Below are 24,023 nucleotides of genomic sequence, written 5' to 3'. Positions count from 1 at the left end.
AAGTCCTCGTCTAGCGACACCCCGGCGTGCTACAAAATTATCGCGGTTTTACGTGTAAATTTCCATAAACCGCACGGTGCATATACCTTTCTAGCCACGGATGTTGCGGCGTACACGGAGCCACACCTGCGTCGCGGCTCTTGCGTTTGCATTTTCCTCCACGCTATTGTTGAAAAACGGAAGTTGCCTTGATCTTTCTCGCGACAACATCACGCTTTTCTCGATCGTTTAATACACACACTTTAATAATCCAAAAAATTATTTTTAATAATTCTAATTGCATTCACAGAACTTTTCTATCATTTTTAATTTTTTCTCTTTAATTTTGGAACGGAACAGGTGTAGAATTTCTGGCAACTGATACGCGTGAAAAAAACGATGAAAAAAAAAGGCAAAAGAGCGCATAAGGTAAACAACATGAACGATACCGGCATTTTTGCACGACCAGCATAGTCGATCGTCCTTTTCACAGCGATTTACATTGTTCCGAGTCAACAGCGGGTCGAGTTTTACAACTCGATACGCTCCGCGTGCTTTCCATCGCGCGATCCACCATTTTTTTTCAGCCACATCACCGATCAGGGCTCAATAGAGTAGAAGCTATAAACGTCTATAACCAAGATTTTCTCACCCTTCGTGTCTCCCTTTTTGCACCCTCGCCGTCTTCGCTCGTAAAATAGAGTATCCTATTAACCGGGCCGATATCCACTGGCCGGAAGGGATGCTTTCCTCGCGGTCGTATCGTTGATTATTATGTTAAGGGTATTTGACCGGTTTTACAAAGTATCGATCGATCGATACCCAAGGAAATCTCGGAAACGAGCTAAGGAAGCGACGTGTCGTATCTCTGCTCCAGCTTTCCGGGGAAAAACGACGCGAAAATTCTCTCGATCGGAGATTCACAAAGTTTCCTTCGACACCGAAGGAATAAGAATTAACTTTCAGAAAATTGAGGGTAGATATATGCGCTTAAAAATGTGTGAGTTGGAGGAGTATAATCTTGAATAATCAATAAGGAATTTAAAAAGAACAGTCGTTGGTGAGATGAATAACAATTCGATCTATAAAACATTTTCCTCTACAATATTTCTATCAAATTTATCCACATTTCGAGTAATTCCACATCGCAAATCTGTCAGATTTGCAACACAATTAAGGGGAGTAATTTTTTTAGGAGAAAGAGGTTGAAAGTTGTGACAGAAGATTATTATTTAGATACGATAGAATTTATTTTTCTATCATGGTAACAACTGTACAAGAAAATATGGAAACACAAAACTTTCACAATGTTATCTCTTATTTCTTCTCTCACCACATTGCAAAAAGCATCGAAGTGCTTCCATTGCTTCTATAACTAGATCGCGAATCGATGATCTCGGAAAATTCTGAAGTACGTTTCCCTAGCTGTTGTTCTTAAAACATTTTCTCCTATTCTTATCTCGAACGAAGGAGGAAGAGTATGTTCCTGGAGAACCTTTTCGGATTACTTTTTCCGAAAGACATTCGGTTGCTTTCTGTCGAATACAGACTGGTTTCGGTCGAGCAAACGAAAACGTTTCGTATATATTTGTCTCGGGAAACAGGAGTTTGTAGGTTCGCGTTAGGGATCCCCAATGAACGGGATAACTTTTCGGTGATTCGGTGCACCCCGGTAAAAATCGTTAGGTGCCTTTTTTCCATTAGTTTCACCAGGATCGTCTCACTTTTACCGGTAGCTAAATAAACAGAAGAGCGAACGATGTACCGGCATCGTGAGCTTTTCCTTTTCCCTTTTTGTTAACACGCGAACGCTCGTATTTCGATAGGTTTTCGCTTGGAAACGAGCTTTCGCTCGGCCCCGGGGCGGTCGAATGAAATTGCATCTGGAATTTCAATATGGCGCATATCGTGCTTCAACCTTAAAACGCCGCCAGCGTTGTCCGCAATTACTTTGAGGTTTGAGCCCGCCCGGCAAAGCTGACTTTGCCGACCGATTATAGAGATTCCGATTGAGAGGATGCAGGTAAGTACCAACCGGGAAACCAGCGGGAAACCCTTGCCGGATCCTTTTGTAGATGGAAAATTTTGCCTGCAGGGGACATTAGGTGGGTTTCCATGGAATAAATGATCAAAAGACAACGGTAGAGTCAAGCTTTCCCCATTGGTGACAGGACATGTTTGCACCACTCGCTTGTGACTCGTTTTCAAACTGCTCTCGTGAAATTTATTTGACAATAACTTTTTTTTCCATTCAAAGATTTCATTTTTCAATTTTAATTGAAACACCACTACCCATATTCTGTTGGCCTTCCAACTTGTTCAGTTTTGTCAAACAATGTTAACAATGTGAATCCCAATTGAAGACAGATATATTTTTATTAAAAAAATATTTGCGGAAGTTGCAACAAGCTGACACGAAGGATACAATGTTTCTGTGTTCCACTTTGTAATTAAAATTCTGTTTTTACTATGTAACACGCTTGATACCGTGAATCTCTGCAACTTTGCTTCTTTCCTAATTAAAACGAATATTCAGGCTGTGTTTGCAAACGTCATCGAAACGCTGGTAGATGTCTTTATCGTTAATCACAGATTGTCGTATCCTCTTTGCTCTCCCTTTAAATCCTTCAAAGGACCTGAAAGAGCTGTCCTCGAGGAAGAGACGGGGCAGCAAAACGGATTCAGCTCAGCTTACTACGAAATAATTAATCAGAAGACGAATAAATCGACTAACTTTGCCGGTGATATTGTAAAACGAGGAAGAAGCGTCGTGGAAAATGGTAGACTCGTTAGGAGCTTCAATTATACCTACAAGTAAAAGCGAAAGCCGGTGCCGGGATGGACACCTTTAATAAGGGAGACACATCCAATTACAAAATATTATCTATCTTGACTAATTACGAGTGACTGGCATTCTATAATCTGCTTCCTCGTAGCCGGTGCAATGCGTCGTTGTTATGAAATGTATTAAATACGAGGCGCATTAACGCGATTACCCTAATACCCCGTTAATTAACGATCCCCGTCTCCCTCGGGGAGAAGCGTGTTCTTCCCTGTTACTTGGAATAAAAAGGGGTGGAAGGAAATTATAATCGGAGTAATAGCTATTTGGGGCCTAATTAATTGAAATTAGGACCCATCATGTCACTAATCTTCTGGTAAAAATTTAAGTCCCAATTAACAATTTAGAAAATTCTTCAAAGAGAAAAGAATTTTCCCACGATAATTAAACTGAGGATTAATTATAAAAGAAAGGTACGTTCAATAAACTAAGCACAAAGATAGGTTGATCTAATGGCAAAGAGGAACGCAATACTTCGTCTACAGTGCGCCCATAAGTTTACTGGAGATAGGAAACAGGATATAGTGGAAAGTTTACATGGCGAAAGTTTCGGGAGTTTAGGTGATTGATATCATATTAGGTGATCAATAATGGCGTTCGAGCGACAGTTACTTTGTACGTTCCAGAAGTCTCGCCCTTTGATACATGAACATGTGATATGGTTTTCTTCATTTTATTTCATGTTCGTACATGACACTAAAAAGGGATGAATGAAAAATGATCTCTTTGTAGCTTCATGAAAGTACGCTTTTGAAAATGGTACATACTGTTACCAGATATTTTTTTTCTTTTATACTATTTAAGGTATAGCTTTATTGCTCTAATCTATATTATCAGATTATTATTGAAATTGGAAATTTAATCTTTGTTTGAAAATTTATTTAATCCTTTATTAATTCATATAAAGCAGCTTGGAATTATTTAATTTTCTTACAATTTATTTTGAAATGCTGCAAATCAAAAATACAATCTATTTAATTTCATTCTGAAAAATAAATTACAATGTAACAATTGAAAAAATCACAGAAAGTTGCAACATATTTCAAAATATTTCTGCTAGTTTACAAAGTCAAATTAAGAAACGGTGCCGTTCGACTATAAATCTTTGACAAAGTAAATATTGATTCGACCCATTTACACGGCTCACGGAATATCTAACGGCAAATTAAAAAAGTAAATACTCTATTTACATGATGCGACGTGTTTGATTTCAGTGTGCCATTTGCTGCGGAGCGGAGTTGCGGCGATTTTTGGGCCTCAAAGCGCGCACACTGCCTCCCATGTTCAAAGCATCTGCGATACCATGGAAATTCCACATTTGGAGACACGATGGGACTACAGACTCAGACGACAGAGCTGCCTCGTCAACCTTTATCCACATCCTACCACCCTTTCCAAGGTATGTAGAAACTTTCAGAATAATATCCTCATCAAGTCGTCGGCGAGTGCCGTCGAAAATCTGCTCTCGTGTTTCTCGGTTTCTCTTTCCTCGTGCCTGGAAAATAAACGTGCTCGCATGTATTTTCAGCAGGATTTAAGTAGACATTTTCATTAAATCCTTAAGCTTTGAGTTAATATATCGTAAGTGCTATTTTGCGATAATTTTCTGTCATCAAATCCTGTTGAACTTTATACGTTTCGAAGTTGGTCATTACTTGTTACAAACGGTAACCAATTATTTTATACCGAAGGTATCAATGAAGAATTTAGATAGTTATTTTTTTCAAGATTTAAGCTGCAAATTGATATATTGCAAGTGTTATTTTGTAAAACTTTTATGTCATGAAATTAGCTCAGAATTTCAGTGTTTCGAAATCAGTTATATCATTAATATCACAATTAGGGATTCAGAATACACTCAGCTTTCCTGTTATTTAAAAATTACATTTTTCTTCTATTTTAAGAACGATCGTAAAATATGCAGAAATATCAAAAATGTGCTTTTATCCTATATTGAATAATCCTGCAACCTTCTATCGCGGGGTTTCGATATTCTACTTTTAGCCGATCCAGTGTATTCTGAACCGTACATAGAAATAGCGTTGTTGGAGAGAAATCGGAAGAAATGGGTTAAAAAGAAACAAAGTCTTGGAGTAGCAAAGGCTTTTTCTCCGTTCGGTTGCGGTAGAAAACGTAGTTTCGTTCGAGCGTATTTTTCGTCTTCCAGTTATGCGTTTTGGCTGGTCGTCGCGCGTAAGTCAGCAAACTTATAACAAAAGAAGCAGAAGTTTCCGAATTTCTCTTAATAAACCGAAAGTTTTAGCCGGAAAGTGGCTGAAAGCGACGCGGTGGCCGTTCAGCTTACCGAGACTTTCGTCTCGTCTCGTCTCGTTTCGAGTTGTACAAAATCTTGCCAACCCCTCGCCTAATATTTGTCGTTCACGGAATATTCGTGTACCAACGTGTTTTCCTCCTCGACTTCTTCGCTGCTCTATTAATATTTGCTAGTCGACAGGACCGGCGCAACGAAGTTAATAATTTCCCGGAAAATCTCTCTTTCCCTGCCGCGTTCCGCCAGCTTCGTGAAGTTCGAGACGAGGTTGAAGACCACCTCGTTGAATCGTCTTCTACGCGGAAAAGTTGCGAGAGGCTGTTAGAGATTATTAGGGGAAATTTTCAAGCTACCGACGAAAACATCAGACGGTGTTCGAGCGTTGCTAGAAACGACTTTTTGACGCGTGCTCACGGAAACAAGAGACGTGCGAATACAGAGCTTGGTTTATGACGGGGACGTGACTTTTCCGCTGTTTGTTCGTCGCGGAAAATATCTCTGCTGTGGCTGTTCTGTTCTTTTATCAAGAATTCTAAATTTCGATTATGTTTTCGGGTTCCGGGCAATTCTCCGAGTTTCTTAACCCGATTCGTTTATCGTTGACCTGCATCACTTTTTTCAAGTTTATTTAAAATTCCAAGTAATTATTCAAAATTTTTATTAGATTTTATAAACCTGGGAATTTTTAGCCATTTATTTCACACGTTGTTCCTATGTTTGACAACTATATTGTCCGAATCGCGTGAAACGAATGAAAGATAAACGGAATTAACGATGATAGCCGGAGTACGGTGCGCGTTTGAACGCGAACGATACGATAGGTGCAACGTTCCTTTGTTTTTGACTGTACATTTTTTCCCGCCAAGCGGAAGCAAGAAATGCTTCCGGCCGTTGAAATAAATCTCCCCGGTGAAACATGGATCGCCAGCCGGACAAACTGGACATTGACATTGCTTTACCGTGGACACCGAAACCGAAACAGGATGTTTTAAATTTGAAACTCGACTGAAAACAACATTGGTCGAACGAAGAAGGAATAATATCGGTAGTTCTATGTACCTTCTGGCACTGTGAAAATTAACTGGCTATTTTCGATAAAATATATAGTGAACGAAATTCTAGTTTACGATATCTGTCGAGCAATACGTTTATTTTAATATAAAATAAAGGCTTCTGCTTTTTCGAAACTCCACTAAATTCTGATCGTATATTGTAATAAAAAAGAGTCACTCGACGGATACTCGGGTACTAATAACTTTTATGAAGATTTTATGAAACGACTGATAAATTTCTCCATCGACGACGCGTATCGAGTACAAAAGAAAGAAAGAGGGATAAGAGACACTCCACCCTCCGTTAAATATTATTCCGCTCGATTGCGGCTGACGATCGCGCTCGTCTTTGTGCTGACTTGATTAAAACTTCAAAAGCTAAAGCTTTTCACGGGCAAACAGGCGGACTCGATCGGGTGATAAAAAGTTTGACGAACAACCGACACGCTGGCTCGCAGTCATAGATCGCGAAATTATCGAGAGGGCAGGACAAAAGATACGAAATCACGTCGTTAACCGGTCGTCGTGCTTTTATCCAAGGCGAAAGATCTTCGAGTGTACCGTGTCGTTTTGATCGAACGAATTCCCGACGATCGATCCTTTCGAAACAAGACCCTTTTTACGGAAGAGGAAAAGACAGAAGCCCGATCGAGACAGGGCATTGTTCCACCGGTTAATCGGACCGGTTACAAAGCGTTCGTCGATTCCGAGGTAGAGGAGAAAAAATTTCTAATCCCGTCTCGATGGACCGTCGTGAAGCAATAAATGATGATTTTTCGGTCGCGTTAGCCGACTCTGAAGAGAATCGGTGAAAGAGCGTCGAGCAACGCGACGGTACAAAGAGCTCACGAATTACTGTGTCGGTGTAAGAATTTCAATTATAACCTAAAACGCACGGACGAAATTGAACTTTATCCATGCGTTAGATGTCACGTGCTTCCATATCACGGCAACGACACTGCGAATTCCTCGAATGCCATCTGTCGAAATGCTTTTAGCTGCAATCGATGGAGAGAACAATTCTGTCCGGTGAAAAGGAACTTTAATGCTTGTTTAATGTACCTAATTTGCGATGGTGCGAAGCGAAATCAATGATCCGAGCTACTGATAAAAGTATAGATTTCAATTTTTTTAGTTTTTACAAATTTTTATTTCATTTTAAAATTATCGACCCTTTCAATTTTCTACCCTTAAATTATTTTTGGTTTAATATACTCGAGAACCACATATTACTTTGTGTACCATACTTCTGCCTACTGAACTCGGGTCAAAGTTCCTTTGAAAACGCATTCGTATTCGTACGAATACACATTCGCATTTGTTATTGTCAGTTAGTCACTTTGAAACACTAGCATTCCGGAGATTCTCGCTTTTGTGCATTACAGTACATGTAACGTTGGAGTTTTTTCAACCTCCATAAAGAAATTTGTGCAATAACTGAATGTTATTTAATTAAATATTTTAAGTTCTTCTGTAGCACATTGTTTCGTTCGATTCGTACGGTTTAAATTTTTATTGAAAATAAAAATTGAAAGGAGAAGGAATGATACTGAAGTTGGAAAAGCAGGTCTCTTAACAGGAAGAGTAATAATTGATTCGTTCCAAGTGAACTTGTGAAAACTTTATCGCGAAAAGATTGGGTTACTGAGAAATTTATAGACTTGTCTTGTCTCATCTTCGATCTTTTGAATCTTTTAAAAATTGCCACAGTGAAAATTGTCACAATGAAAACATCAATCATTAAGGAAACCAATTTAATAATTAATATTGTTAATATGACACATCGTGGGCCAAAAGTCACAAAAGAATTTCGAATCGTAATGACTTCTTTCTATATTCAATTCAAATATTTCATGAATGAAACCGACACTGTTCCTTCCGTGACAAAACATTTCCGCCCAATTAGTCGAAGATTAAACATTGAGAAACCTTCAGAAAAACCGGCTGCTAACTTTCAATGAGAAGCTCGATTCTCGAGTACCTATGAAAATTCTATCGCTGTAAAACGGCCAGTTCTCGGAGTTTCGTGAAACACAATTTCTCGAGCCGTCTCTGGGAAAAAGAGGAAAACCGAATTGGAGAGTTTATTTGTAGGCAAGTCTTGGCCAGATTTTTCGCGTTCTGGTCGACGGATAGTGAGCTTACCACGACGAAAAGAGAAGTGGCTCGTAGGGTTGCCAGTCTTTTCAAGTTGCCTTTAGCCAAGGTGATTCCTTTGACTGAATTTTCTCAGTCGATGCTTTTCTTCCATACTCGTTTCCGCTACCCTGCTTGCCATTTGTATTCGCAACGGAAATGCGAAATTCAGCGGAGAAGAACGATTACAGAATGAAACGATGCGTCGATGTTCGAGCGGGAAATATGTTCATTGAAAGCGGTCTTCCGAGTTAAAATGATCGAGGACGACGTTGCGAGAACGTGTAACATTGAATACAGCCACGGACGCTTGCTTTAATTAGAAGGAACTCGTTCTTCCGACATAATTTCAATCACGGTTCTTACAGTAAAGGTAGAAAGGGGTTGGAGACAGTTACGTAAAATTGGTTGTGCGAAACGGTGGAGGGAGACTGTCGAGTGAATGAAAATGGAGTCGTAAGAAGATCTTTTTCTTCCCCTATCACCGTGTTTTTACAAAGAATTCACGATTCTATGTGTGACACTTTTAAAAGATTCGACCTGATTTACTTATCAACTGCGACAGAGAAATATTTTAAAAATTGAATCACAATTCCTTGGATTTTCCTGGGACGTTTAAATTGCTGGAATGTCTATAGACAGTGTAGGTACATGGTTTCATCGTCAGAAATGCTGTTTCGAAACATTTAAACGATCCACGGTAGGGTTTCAAGAACCCAGGAAACATTTACAGGAAGTCGAAACGGTGATCCGGATTACAAACATCTGCCAACATCGCTATTAACACTTTTACTGTCTCACTATGTTTGCCAAAGAATCCCCTTACAAAGTAATCTAATTTTATACAAATTTAATCTATTACATCAGTGATATAATCAGTCAGCGTGTTAAAATATCATCATGAAACGGTACATAAGCTCTTAGAAACCATACCCGAAGGCATGCTCTTAAAATCTTGGCCAGACTTGTTTGCCTTGGACAAAGCTGTTTGCGTTTCGGACATGCGAGGTTATTAGACCCCCGTTTTGCTTGTAATACTCGCCGAGAGTCTTCCGCTAGTTTGCAAGCTGGTATCCCGAGGCTTATGAACGAAGAGGAGAGACAGGGTGATGCGGACTCGATCTTCTTACAAAGAACGATCGATCAGAAAAATCCCTTTGACATGACCGGCTGTCTATCCGGCCGTGATATCGAATATTACACGGCTCCATGCATCGTGTTTACAGACGATGACCACGGTTACATGCGCATCCCTAGGAGAGGCAACGAGAATCGCGGTTCACATGCAGATCCGCCGGTAGCCAGATGGTATACTAACGAACCATTTTAAATTCTGCAGCGAAATTTCATCTGTGCGGGAATTTCTCGATGTCGTCGGTACTGCTTTGACCTCTCCCGGATGGAATTCTGCACGGTCCCTTGGCCACGGTTCGGGATTATGGAAAACGTGGCCGCGGACGGTCGAGTTGCTCCCGATCCCCCAGCGATCTAGGATAATTGGAAATAGTTTTGGAGCATCTGACATGTCGGAACTCTAGGAAATGTAATCATCGGTTTGATAACGTCGCAATTTCGTTACCTCCTCATGGTTCGTTACAACGTTTCTTTTCCGCCCTTAATAGAAAACCCATGTAATTGAATTTCTATACGAAATTTTGCTACTCACGTTTATCCTAAAGAGACTGTACAATTGTACTTCGTTCGTAAATGCAGAAGAATTGACTGCAGGTTAAGGCAACGAATTGGAAACAGAAAATCTTCTCTCAATTTGACGTTACGATAATCCGATTGTCGCGGAATTCTGCTAACAACGAACCGTTCGATGCGGTTCATTTCGAACGATGTATCCCGCGTCGCTCTAATGAACCGCGAGAACCAAAATTGCCACCATCGTCGTGCCAATGATTTAACGATCCTCCTTCTGACCGATAATGGACCGACCTTCTCGTCTCCTCTCGCTCTCTCCTCTCGGTTCGTTCGAATCAGCCGACATGTCGGCGCTAAAATTTAATTTCTACCGTTTTGTAGTCGGCCCTTTGCTCGTTACGATCTTCCACGTACACGTCTGAACTGTCTATAGATAGGCAGTGTCAGTGTAGAACGCGTTGGTGTAGAAATAAGAACCCTTCGGTTACTTCTACAAAATAGAAAATGTGGTAGCTACTGCTAAGACCAGTGTCTTCCATTTTTCTTTCCTCCCTTTTACTTCTTTCTCTCGTCTTACGAGCGTATGGAGCACGGTTTACTTCCGAAAGTAGTTACTAATCAACGCCATTGAAGGAAGCCACGGCCAAACACGAAGCACACGTAGTAGCTGGTCGATTGAAAGCCGATTGCAACGGCTATCCTTCGGGAATGTTTGCGAGCCAGTTATTTGCCGGAGCTTATTCGACTGGCGACCATTTCACCGGTTCCTTTCTTTCTTTCATTCGCTGGCTGGGTTAGCTACGGGCACGAGGTAATTGGCGTTCGTGCGTCCTCCCACGGAAGAATGGATCCCTTTATTGGATCCGGTTATGAGGTTTTCGTTCATGTTATCGATGTTTTCTTTGATTTCTGGAATTCAAGTATTCGGTATGTACTTAAGGTATTTAAAAAAGATGATCTGTTTCTATTGTTTCGAAAAAGTTGTGACCGAAAGTTGCAATTGGAATTGCAATAAAAATTTAAAAATACTTTTCTAAATTTATACGAGTTTACATAGGTGCTGAAAATTTAATTGAAAATTCACAGAAAAATAGAATAAGGAAAGAATTAGTTCGGCAAGTAGAGTAGGTATCTCTATGGTCAGACATAAGTAGTAGTCTAGAAGTTTCAAATTTCCCGAAATGAAATTCATCTTTCAATACGTCCTTTATATTGGAAATTCTAATTAATAACCAATTTCATGAACCGCAGAATTGATTCTGAGGAGCTCGTATAAATTGATCAATGTACTTAGTAAAATTTGTAAATGAGATACGTACACCAAGGCTCTCTATCTTACATTCGCGTAATTTAATTGAATTTTACAATTATTAAACTCTCATGAATGCGAATATCTGGCAAATATAAATGCCGTATACAGTATATTACAAGCAGCCAGAAATTACAGGACACCATAAAGCGATTTTATCTTCTATCAAGTAAATAAATTTATCGTATAACCAGTTAGCATTACTTCATACCTAAGTTTCTCTTAAAGGGAATGCGGATCGTAATAGACCCTCCAGGCTCAGGGAGCCTCGATACCCCATTGGATAGTTATTTTATCGCATACCATGGACGCTTAAGCCACGTTTCAAAGAGAAACCACCGAGGGGCAAGATAACAAAATGCAATAAACGTCAAAGATTTCATGTTGAAATAAAATATAATATTCAGAGTAAGCAAAGATATAAAGTACGCAAGAAAACAAACCACAATTCACGGTATAGTGTATAAACCAAGAGAGCAACTGTTCCTTGAATTCTGTCGTTTGCTTTAGCATTCTTTCCCGTTCCTTTTCCGCCTGCGATTCTCACGGTTGCGCCTCGGTGCATGCTAGATTTAAAGGAGACGATGCTCAGCCAGGTAGCTAGGCGAATGCATTATTTACGGGTCGCATTGGCTGGAAGAATCGGAATTCTGTTAGGAATCGAATTAAAAGCTGGCATTCTTTCGTCGATTTCCCTCGCTAGCTGCATCGCGTGAATACGCTTCGGGAAATGTTTGGAAAGTGCATCGGAGAGAGGTGCGGAAAAGCGAATCGACCAAGAGAAAGGAAATGCAGAGTGGATTTTTTCCCTCGTCCCGTCGGCATTAGGGAATCCGGATAAAGGGACATTACTTGGAAGGCATTGTTTCAGAATACGACTTTTGCATCTGACGGCCGTAAAGGATTTGATTTACGCCGAATAACTTCTGAATCGTTCGAACGCGTTCAGCCACGCGTACTTTATCCAATAAATTTGAATTAATAGGATAAACTCCGCGAACCGTGAGCGCGAACGGAATCTCCTTTTTCTTGAAAAATAAATTATCCGCGTAACGCGATATAAATTCACGCTCTTTTTGCGCCACCATCGAGCCGGCTCTTCTTGCAATCAAGCTTTTAGGTAATTAATGATATTTTTACGGTACCACTGGGACACGTCGGGATAAAATAACACCTGTAGAGTTTTATCATTTGTCTGCGCAACGTGGAAATGAATATATCAAATTAGAAATTTATCTATCTTAGACCAGTTCATCTTTTTATAAAATAATTGTGGGGTTCTTTCTAAGAATTAAAACACAACAGAATTATAGTGAACTTTCGATGGAATGAACATCGACTGTAGTGTTCCAGTTTGGACACAATGCTAATCGACAACCTCTAGCGACAGTAACTTGCTGTTTCCGGAAACATCGGGAAACTCTGGCACGTGAGCCCGCACAGGAAGAGACGATAAGGGCCTTGAACTTTCGCTGGCGTACCGTCTAACAACTTCAACCCGGTGTGCTGTCGAACTTTGTTTGTTCGGGTAACTTCGATTTAAGCATACAGTCGCTAACGAATTTCCCTTTGACCCGGCCGAAACATATTAGCGAACCTTGATTTTGTAATTAACAAGTAGAGGAGAGAATTTTAAAATTCCTTTGACAAAATTATTACAAGCTGAATTTAAAGTGTTCAATTATTTTTGCCATTTTATTGCTGAAAGTTATATTGTATTAATCTTGATGTTCCACATTCCCATCTATCACATTAAAATTCAAGTTTCGCGACTCCAAGCTACGCGTTCTATACGTGTACAGAAAAGAACGAAGCGTGGTCTCGTTGAAATTCAAAGATCGCGAAACGAAAGTTCAAATACAGTCTGTCGAACGTGCTTCGAGAGCGTCAGGGAACTTTGTACCCTCCAGAACGAGTTTTCCATCCTCGATACGTATTCTACACGTCAATAAATGTTCCCATCGAGTCATTAATCGATCGTGTAAAGGTTCAGAAAATTCACTCACTCTATTATTCTTCAAAAAACTCTCAATGCTGCAGTCAAAGTTATCCATACCTCAAATTAGAATATTCTTAATTAGATAAGTGAAAGAATTTCTCTTGAAAATCGGTATAATCTGAAATTATCACAGAAGTCTTTGAAGGAATATTTAGGATATCAAAACTAGCTAACTAAAGTAATCTAGTAAACGTTTAGTCAGAGTCGTTTACGCGTACCAATTGAAATTCTACCAGTAAAGTTGAAGACGAATTCGAGGACCACCGACGACGGTGTTACGTGCTGAATGAGAACTGGGTGTCGGGGAATGGAAACGTGTGTCGCCCTCGAATAATGTAACACGCCAGACGAAAGGGTGACAGAGGTACGGGTGCTGTCGTCGAAAGTGGATGTATCCTGATGCAAAGTTAACGCGACGTTGGATGGTTCCCGAACACACGGCGTTCGGTTCATTATCCTGTCGTCTGCAATTTCGCCTCGTAAACCACCTCCCTTGTCGCTTCAGCCGCATGCAATATTATTTCTTGCATTGTTCGTTTCCGGTACACGGTCGGGGCGTACGTTTATTGCTTTAGTACCGCGTCGTTCGCCTTCTGATGCAATTGTCGTGCGAGTTCAACGCGATTCGTCTTAACTTCTTGCACTAGAATATGTCGTCGATCAGAATAATAATCATGGGAATCTAAAATAATTAATATAACATGTCAAGAAAACTCTTTAATTTGTTCTTTAATTTGTGTAATTTCTCTGTCTTTGAATCATTATTTTGTTGAATGTTGATTCATGTTGTACAATAGCCTTCGTTTGGGTCAACGAAAAATGCGTTGAAAAATCAGCAGATAAATAAAGGGCCCAGGAATACGCGCTGGTACCCGCAAACAGGGAAATCATACAAGCTTCGAGCAAACGAGCGTTTTCTTTTTGTGACCCTTGTCGCGAGCACGTTGCCAAGGGGTTCGTTAGCAGGGAAACATGACGATGCTGTTACATACGTTTTATGCATCACCGTAAAAATAGAATTCATGTTGAGTTAGCGGCTTGTTTTGAGAGATCTTGCTGATGAGTGTCTAAGAAATCAGTAGACCTTGCAAGGGTTAACATTCCGGAAGGAAGATGGTTGCATTTAAAAGAAGTTGCAAATTTTATGGAAATTCTTTTATCTGAAGTTAATTGAAGTCGTACGTTTTCTTTTCGCTAGATTTTTAACTAGCATGTTTCTCGAGGGAAGTAGTCCAACTTGGAACGAGGATAAAACTGCTTCGTTTAAAAGCTGAAAATATTGTATTGTAAAGTGCTTGGGAAGTTGAAGTACTGTTTTTATCGTAAGTTTGTCATCCACCGCATCAGCGATACAGCAGGATATGTATTATGATAATTACTGCTTAGTTTTTAAAAGCAGAAACTCCCTTCCTTGGATTACCAGTTAATTACATTTCCAAGATTAGCCTCTTTCCTACCTGTTAGGTACACTTTGAGTGCAGCTTCTACGGTTTATCTTGTTATCATAATATCAAGAAAATATACTGGGTATTTGGTGCTATTAAACGAAGCTATTTCTTTAAGACGATTTCAGATGCAAAGAAAATATCAGAAGAAAAATTAAATGTTGTTTCATATTGCACGTTTCATTTCTACGCATTTTAATTTTTGATTTTTTCTATCCAACTGCTTAATTTATAGCTCAGCAGCGTGCATTTTGCGTAGCAATTTGCATTCTTTTTTATATTAGCGCTCGCAATTCGTCCAGTTATTGCGGATAACAACGAACGTAGTTTCTTCGACGATGACGCGTATTTTCTGGGAATACACGGTACACTTTCATCACGAATCCGTGGTAGAAATTACGTGAAGGGGTGAGAAGGAAGAAAAAAAGAAAAAGTGATGTCGAGTAACCGCGCGGAGAAAGATTGACGGGAGTTTCATTATGAAAAGTCGTGTCGGGTCGCGTTGAAAGATAAAAGCATATGCATTTTCACGATATTCTCTGAGGTATAGGACGTGATAGCAACGAATACGTAGGAATGCATCCGCGAGCCGGTTATATATCGAAGTATAAGGTAGTCGGTCACAAACGTGCTTGAAATGGTAACGTAATAGCGATGATAAATTTCGTTTCCCCCTTGCCACGGCCCTGGACTTGAATTTCACCGATACCGTGATAAAGGCAGCCCTGCGGCTTCGTCGCTGGAGCACCAGTGAAATATTTCCACGCAATTTACATCGTCTGCGAAGTCCGCGGCCACCCCCTGCACGCCCACGCGCCACGCAGAGAATACGTAATGTCCGAGAGATGGTAGCAGCACGCTTCGACCTTCTATTTTACAAATTACCCGGCTGATCGTATCGCGGTGCTCATGAACAGGAGACTTTTGCATTGGAAGTCGACGCACGAGACTCTACTCCTATCAGAGGAGCACGGTTTGATTCGTGACGACTTTTTTTATTGGAGATAACTCGAGATAGATTTGTGGGGATGTGTCGGGAATAAACAGTTGGAAAATAGTTTATTAATCTTTCGCTACGTTCATTTTATACGAGGAATCGGGGTTGATTCGATGATTCAAATTGTTTAAACAAATTATTCCGTGCTAGACTGTAGATATTTATGCGATTCTAACATATTAGAGATTAATTTCGGTGGAACATTTATTCTTCTTATTATATTTAGTAAGAGATGAAAGAAAGTGATTGTCAAATGTTTAAATTATAATCTGATAGAGTAATTAATAGGATACAAGAATGAAGCATTAAATTCTTAATAGCACATATACAGAGCTGAATCGTTTGAAAGCGTGTCGGTTATAAATCAAGGATGACTCAAAGTCGTGTTTACAAATGACGCGGAGCCGAGTAGTTTGCTCCCGGCCACGGTCGAGCTCGGTTCTCGCAGTCAAAACTCCCGTGTTGAGCCCGTGTGTTCTAATTAATCAGTGTTCTTTGTTAATAACTTAAAAATAAGTGTTGTGGTAAAGAAGAAAGTTGTTCACAATCATCTCAGCTGCCACTCCCTCAAAGGATATTTACCTCTATCCACGAACAGTGTCTATAATCATGTGAGTTTTTAAAAACCATCTTTTATTCAATTAATATTGCTTATCGTACAATTATACATAATTGTTAGCAATTTATTAACAACAATCATCATTGTTACAAACGATATAGTAAAAGAAAGCAGCTAGAATGAAGCAAAACGTCTATTAAAAATAGTGTTTCTTTGTTTGCGTGTAAAACAAAATCTCGTTATTGTAGAGTATTGTTGTTGACGTCATTAGAAGCGCACATTCTTCCCCTTTATTACGCATTTTGTTTCATTTTGCTGTGACTTTCGGTTCCCGAGATATTGCAGTTTAAAGCAAAGCATAATTTTACTCGGACCTCTCACTCCCACGCTTGTAACTTTCACTCGCACTTCATTCACTGACCTACCTCAAGTCACGTGCTGGTCAAGCGACGACGCTGAGTCAGATGTTTTTTACTACGATTACTACGCGCGTACGCACTTCCAGGGAAAAAAGTAGGTCACGATAATTTCCAAGAATCTCAATAGTCATTCATGCGTTCGGGTGGGTTTTAAGCGCTCGGCTTTGTAGGCTTATATCTTGGGAACCAATTGAGATATCGACTTACTTTAAAATGCATATTCAAGAGCACACTTCCCCCTATATTCTGAACGTTATAAACATAAATTTTCGTTGGGGTCACTGGTGGCCGGTAGCCTAAAAGTAAGATAATGGAGTAACTTAAGAATGAAATGAAATGAAAAATGGTTTCGTGGCATTAATATTACATTAAAAATGAAATGTAACAAATTGAAAAGTGGATTTTTAAAATTATTTATTATTATCGTTTAATAATACAAATTTGAAAACTATCCAAAGTGGGTGGGAGTGGAACGAAATGAATGGGATTTTTGACATATTCTAACGTGTTATAAAGCTAACAAACGCGTGATTGGAATTTCTGTAACTGACGGAATCGAATTTTGTGACAATGTTTTTCTCTATTTTATTATTAACAAATCATTATTTTTACTCGAAAATTTTTAAACACTTTCTAAGAGGTACTAAAATATAGTTATTAGTTTAATGATGTTATTTTATTGAGTATGGAAGATTTCTGCGTTTAAACTTGTACTTCTCAGTTTTCAAACTCGTTAGTCTTTTAACTGGAATCCTTCTTAACATGATAATTTATGGTCGAAATTAATCGAAATGTCCGCAATCCTTGAAAGGAGAAGACCATTTCCTAAAGGACGGCTGGAAAGAAAATATAGAAATGAAATGGGTGTTACAGGGATTACCGAGATTGCGGGTCGAAAGGATTATTCAGATTACCTTGGTGAAATATTCGGAACGAAAGACTCGCATCCCAACCGCGGTTCAAATTTATGCACCTAACAATTAACCTAAGCTTCGCGTGCACCGTTGAGACTGACACGTCAAATGGATTACTTTGCGATAAGTCTTGAAGATGTACGACCCTCTTATCGTGTCGTCGGATAATCGGATTTTTAAAAAATTTGATCCGATTAAAATTTGTACCGTTCGAAAATTTCTAAAATCAAACGAAATGAATTACGAAGAACGAATGAAGTTAAAATGAAAATCTCATAGAATTATAATATTCGTGAAATAAGAGTAGTAAAATTATCCTTTCACCCTAATTATTCACATTTAGAAGTTTGCAAATATTTTTTGCCTCTCTGTTGGACGTTCTAGAGTTAACAAACCTGTTCAAATTCCCGACTCATTGTACCGTCTAGTTAGAACGATGGCGTTTAAAGCAGCAGAAGGTAAATTAACCGAGCGGACTCGGTATCGGTCTAGCAAGTAACCAGCGCGGAAATATAACGTTGCAAGCGGAATACGTGACTCACGATTTGCACATACCCGGCGATTTGCGCACCAACACAAAACGTGAAAGCAAAACGACTGGTGTATCGAGCACAGAATACCCGGCATAGTTGTCGTGGTCAGATTTACAGCGTATTTTCTGCGATTATGGGAGATGCACGGTATGCCCGCCCTTGAACAATCCCTATGCTCACCGATTTATTCCTCCCCTTTCCTCTCTGTTCGTTCACTTTTTTTTTCTCGTTCGAACCGGATGAGATTCACTACACGCCACCACGAATCCGCCACGAAAGCCTGCCCTATTTACATACGTTTACAAAGGGCGCGATGGTCCCGTTTGTCATTCGGTATCGCGAATTCTGTGCACCGTGGCCGATTTCCCTGCTGTATCCGATACTAACCGCGTCCTGAAAAATCTAGCTAAGTCAGGATTCACTTGAAACAAGTTTTACATGTAACGATTTTGAAAAGAGGAAGTGTTTTGTCCTGAGTTTGTTGGATTTTGTAATTTTTGAATATATTGATAGGGATACTTTGTAGATTTTTAGATTTTTAGTGAAACTTGTTTTTAATATTGATTGTTTGCAATGGCAATACGTAGGTGAATTTTTGAAAATTTAATCTTACCTCTATTATTTATCAAGACTTATTGATTTAGAATATTTTCACGGAATCCTTTTATTCATCAAGCTGCACTCGCGAATAGTAATTCAGCTGGCATGAATATTATGCGATAAACGACAGTATCAACGTTCATATTTTATTCATTTAATAAATCTTCGTGAGTGTACAGATATCACTCGAATTCGAGTGGTATCAAATTAATTTATTTGCCGGTTATTACTTCCGAAATAATGATAATTTAAATAAATGAACGGAATGGAGACCGTAGAATTTAATATTCGTTGCGCTCAGTATCTCGTTCAATCAACGCTCGGATTTATAATTTATCCTCTTTACTTCTTTCTGTTTTTCGAGTAGAACGTGGCATGATCGAAATCCTCGAAAACTTCGAAATATTCCAGTTACCATGTAATATTACCACGTCAATTTATTTTCTAATTAATGCTTTCATGTTCAGACTCTCGTCATTATATTTCATTTGAATTTAATTTAACTATTTTGCTACTCTTTACTTTCTGTATTGATATCTTTCGATAGTCCACAATTTCGAAAGGCTTTACCTTGCAATAAAAGTCGGAAAGCCTGAAAAAGAAAAACGAGGTCACTCGAGAGTTTCATTTCATTGCCAAACAAGCCAGGAACCACGAAGAGATTGATGCATGGTATTAGGGATCAATGGGTTAGTAAACAAGCCAACGTCGATTTACCGACGATACTAACCATCTCGTTCCGAGTGCTTCGTTCGTTTAAGACGGTAAAGGGAAATCTGGAAATGAGCTTGCGCCCAGTTTTCCCGTAAAACGGATGGAAAGATCGCGAACCGTGAAGGCGAGGGCGAAGGGTGGAGTACGGCGAAAGTTACTTGCCGGAAAATATACAGCGGCGCTTTTAGGAAGTTCGGATTATCGAGCAAGCGGCTTCGAAACGCGAGTTACAGCCGAGGCTGATCCTCGTGAAAACTCAGCCGCGAAGTTGCCTCTCGGCCTCGAATCAGCCATTGGGGGAGGCTGTCGTTTCCTAAGTAAAAGGTTGGTCTATAGAAAAGCTATACCAGGGGTTAAACGCGTCTTTGAACTTTTAAATTTTACACTGTACTTAAATTTAATTTGGATAAATAATTCTAATTCGATTAGGTTTTAATTAAAATATAGAACATTTTAGTGCAAATATTTTTTATTAATTTGTTGATATTAATTGCAAGAAGGTATTATTTTTAATCGAACGGTCTTCCCTTTTAAACTTCTGGGTCAGGAAACGAGGAATCAAGAAAAATCGGTGGTCGTTATCGGCGTTATCAGCAGTCCGGTAATGGAGGAAACGAAGTCCTCGTGAAAATATGACTAAAAATAATAGTAACACGAAGATAGAACGTATGACCGTGGTATTTTATGAGATTTCATGACCGCAATAATGGTGTCTATAGAACTTCCCTGATGGTTTCAATTTATAGGTAACGTGGCTGATATTTCAAAGGAACAGATTGCAATCTAACATTCGAATGGAAACCAAAGTGAAAATTGTAAACCGGAATATTCTGTCGTTCCATGATTTCGAAATTAATTACTCTAGTTGATTCGAGTCTATTTCGAGTTGACATGAAAGAGTCGGAGTTCGATTAAGATGTATAATATAGCATATTCCATTCAATATTCAGAAGTTTTTAAAAGTGAATATTTAAATTTTAATAATGCTTGCTGTAATCGATTCTTTTTATTAATTTATCAACTACCTTTCTACTGCTCTTTGTATCTTTAAAATTTTAATTATAATACAATCCCTTTTACGATGGAATTCTAAATATTTCGTTAGGACGTCGAATCATTAGCTAGGTGGCGATCACGGCCAATAAAATGGCTCTGTTTCAGGCGTACGTTGATTTGGTAAAAGCCTGGGGCTGGAAGAGTTTCACCATCATCTACGAGAACAACGAAGGCTTGGTACGATTGCAAGAGCTCCTGAAGGCACACGGACCCAGTGAATTTCCTATTACGGTCAGACAACTCAACGAGGGCTCGGAATATCGGTGAGTTTTCTCTACTTTTACAACTCAAAGAGAACGAATTTCTAGGAAAAACGAGCTCATCGAACACGTAGACTAATTTATTCGAATAACCTTTCGTATGGTAAATCTTTCTATTTAAATCTTTATTTAGCTTTTAAATTTAACGAAACCTACGATTTTATCACACGTAATATTATATCAACTTTTAATTATAAAGTTGTGATTTCATATAAAATTTGCGTTTACATTTCTGTTTTTTAGTATTTTTAAGCAAAATATATTTGCTTAAGTAGTTGATATAATATTGATTCTAGCTTCCGATTTCCATTTATAAATAGCCTTCTATTTCAAATGTTCTCATTTCAATTTCCATAAAATCGAAATAGTTTCTCGTTAATTTTAACTCGCCATTAACTTCAGAAACCCTTAGGAATTTTCCTTCTACCACAAAGTTTATTAATTAAAGACTGCTTCTTTGTGGTTGATCCGCTTAAATTATTCAGCTCCCTTATTCAAGCAGAAGACACAATTTCACTACAGAATAAGGGTTAAGTTGTTCGTTGATAGGCTGGTTTAGTGTGCAACGATTAGGAAACCGCGAATTCTAAGGCCATTTAAAGGCAAAGGGATTTCACGGGTGAAGGATAAGCGTTCGCTTAATCTGTTTGCGGATCGCGTTAATAAAGTTTCCTGTCGTCGACGCCTGTTTGTTTTCGCGAGGCGTATCAGCGTCTCGGTTCTTTACGTCGCGAAACGAGTCCATTATCGCCGATTACTTTGGCCATTTTAAACCGAGCCAACCGTGATGAACGAGAACGATTTGAACGGTGTTCCCAGGGTTAATCGAATTACCGGTCGATTTCGATTGCTCGCTATTTCGTTCCGTCGACGCGTGCGCGTCCATCGCAATTCCGCCTCGTCGTTTCAACGGAATGTTCGTACTTGAGAGATCCGTGATTCTCTTCGAGATTTAGCGATGGCTTTTCTTCTTATCTTTCCTCTTCCTTGAAAAGTCGTAAGTTTTCTCAGATTAATGAATTCGAAGATTCTTTAATTTTTTAAGTTGGAAATCTGTAATTTTGTTGCGTATATTGCAACGAATACACGGTTGTCAAAGTATTAAAATAAAAGTGCATTGGAAAATTATTTTTCGTAGGAAAATCATTAAGTGCTTAGCATGAAAATTTCAAATGGATTTCGTAAACATATTCAATTCAACATCTGCATGCGTGCTCCATTCAGAAATTTATTATTCAACAGAGTGTTATCATATGCAGTATCTAAATCTGGCTCGAAGGGAGGATTAGGAGCAGCAATCTGTTATGCTACGCTCATAAAGTAACCATGCTATGATAGTATCTTCAGACTTGTAATCCTAATTGTAGAGCCTGATTTTCCGGTGTTTCACTATAGATTCCAAAATCTCCTTTCTTTCGCATAAAACAAACATTTCGCAGAAAATCTGTATTGCTACATTGAGATAAGAAAATGTTGGCATGAGATAGTTAATTAAATCGTTTCAATCCTCAAACGAAGGAGTATAAGTCAGCCATAAGTCAGACGTCTGAAACATACAATCGTTAGATCGAAACAATGCATACAAATTTTTTAACAAAAGATTGTTATACACTAAAAAATATTATTTAACGGTAAAATCTAATACAGGGGTTAAAGACACAAAATTTCTAAAGTTTCTCGCAATTTTTTCCAGCATCTGAAGAAACGCAAGTTCCAAGTATACAAAAGCGTAACGAGCGTGTATCACGGTGAAAATTCAACGAACTGGATGATCGATATTGTCGTTGAATCAATGATGGTCGATTCAGAGAATACACCATTACGAATTAAACCGTACGCTGATGCAAACGGCGATGATCTTCTTACGCGGCGATGGTGTGGGTGACGTATCGATCGCGTGGAAAGTGTGTCAACTGTGCTTCACACGGCGAATGGAGCGAATCTTCATCTCTCTTTTCGCTTCTGCCACCGATACGAGCTTGCTCGTCTCTTAAGAGTACACAGAGCGTGGTCTTCTTGTGTGTCGGCCTTTCTCGTTTCTCTTGTCCGTATCCACGGGAAAAAGAAGTCTCGCTGGCTCGTTGCATTATTCATAAACTGCTTGGTAACCGCGATGCTGACTTATTGCCGCTACCACGAGCCACGAAAGCCGAAACGATAGGGATTTGAATAAATTCAGTTAGATTTTCGGCCACACCGACGTATCCGTTCTCCCTTCAAATTCATCGTATCTTGTATGTATGATTCTTTCTGTCCTCGCTAATATCGCATGCATTCTGAGGAAATTGTTTGTGCTCGCCTATGCTCCTTTCGTATTCCGACGTCGGATGCTCCTTGTGTTGACCTTTTCAATTGAATGCTGGAATCTCTGGAGATCCTCCGAGATTTTCTTTTGTAAATACATGGAAGGATTTGATGTTTGAGATATGTCTGTTTATTCAATTTTCTAATATCATTCACTTGGTGATTCAATTGCCACTGTGAAGATCTTTAAATACCAATTATTAAGGATAATTATTAAGGTAAGTTTGGTAACTTACTTTATTAATTTTTATTCCAAAAATTTTCATTAGAAATTAGTTGCACGTTCCACTGGTAAAAGAAACCTAGCGATAGTCATTCTTTTCAACAAACAAAAGTAGACAAAGACCCAGGTGAGGGTGAATTGGATGAAACCTTGTTCCCCGGGGTACCACACTGCCACGTTAGTTTACAGTGACGTGAAAGCTTGAATTGGTGGTCGTCGTTCGCGGGGGAAAATACCGTAGCTCACGTGGAAACGGTAGTTCTGGGAACGTTTGCGGTTTCAAGGTGAATAGACTATCGAAAGTGCTCGAGCGGCGTGGTATACAGGGAGCAATTGGTATCGTCGAATCGGCACTGTCGTCAATCAAATCAAAGCACCCTGCCCAAATCGAAACGGTACATGGATATTCTAGACGCCTACCTGTACGGTTGAGCAAAACGCTAGCATAGTCGTCAGACTTGATCCTCGAAAATGGCTCCTAAGAGAGTCGCTAGAAACAGTTTCCCTGGGTTGTCGATCTCCTTCCCTGGAATGAGTCATTCGTGGCTGAGGGTACAGCTAAGTGTTGCGAAATCAAGGGTACTTTGGCCTAATTTTCAGCAAGTAGTATACTATTACGAGCTGTAAACACTTGCTTTAGTTTCTGCAAAGTGCCAGAATGAATGGGTTACTCGAACGGCATGGTGAAGTAAATGAAACTTGAAATTCCCAATTTCTGTTGATAATAACGAGAAGAACTCTTTCTTCATTTACTTTGAGAATT

The 24,023-nt window shown here is 39.2% G+C and overlaps 1 protein-coding gene across 10 annotated transcripts in view; it reads left to right on the top strand.

The window, feature by feature from the left end:
• The window catches only part of LOC114872610 (glutamate receptor ionotropic, kainate 2), a 169,457-nt gene that overhangs the window by 94,594 nt on the left and 50,840 nt on the right, over positions 1-24,023 (top strand). For 9 of the 10 annotated variants that reach the window (XR_003788800.2, XR_003788799.2, XM_046288465.1 and 6 more), the window contains exons 4-5: positions 4,036-4,220; positions 20,579-20,736. Coding sequence is in view for 7 of the 10 variants with exons in the window: in XM_046288465.1 (XP_046144421.1) it covers positions 4,036-4,220; positions 20,579-20,736 (343 nt within the window). In the remaining 3 variants the exon portion in view is untranslated. Of the gene's footprint in view, positions 1-4,035; positions 4,221-16,190; positions 16,290-20,578; positions 20,737-24,023 lie in introns of those variants that run through there. The other variant, XM_046288468.1, reaches the window with a different exon arrangement.

This window comes from Osmia bicornis, chromosome 13 (assembly GCF_907164935.1).
Source record: "Osmia bicornis bicornis chromosome 13, iOsmBic2.1, whole genome shotgun sequence".
In the NCBI taxonomy this organism is placed as follows: Eukaryota; Metazoa; Arthropoda; class Insecta; order Hymenoptera; family Megachilidae; genus Osmia; species Osmia bicornis.
The sequence above is the reverse complement of the archived record's forward strand: the minus strand, read 5'-3'. Positions and strand labels throughout refer to the sequence as shown.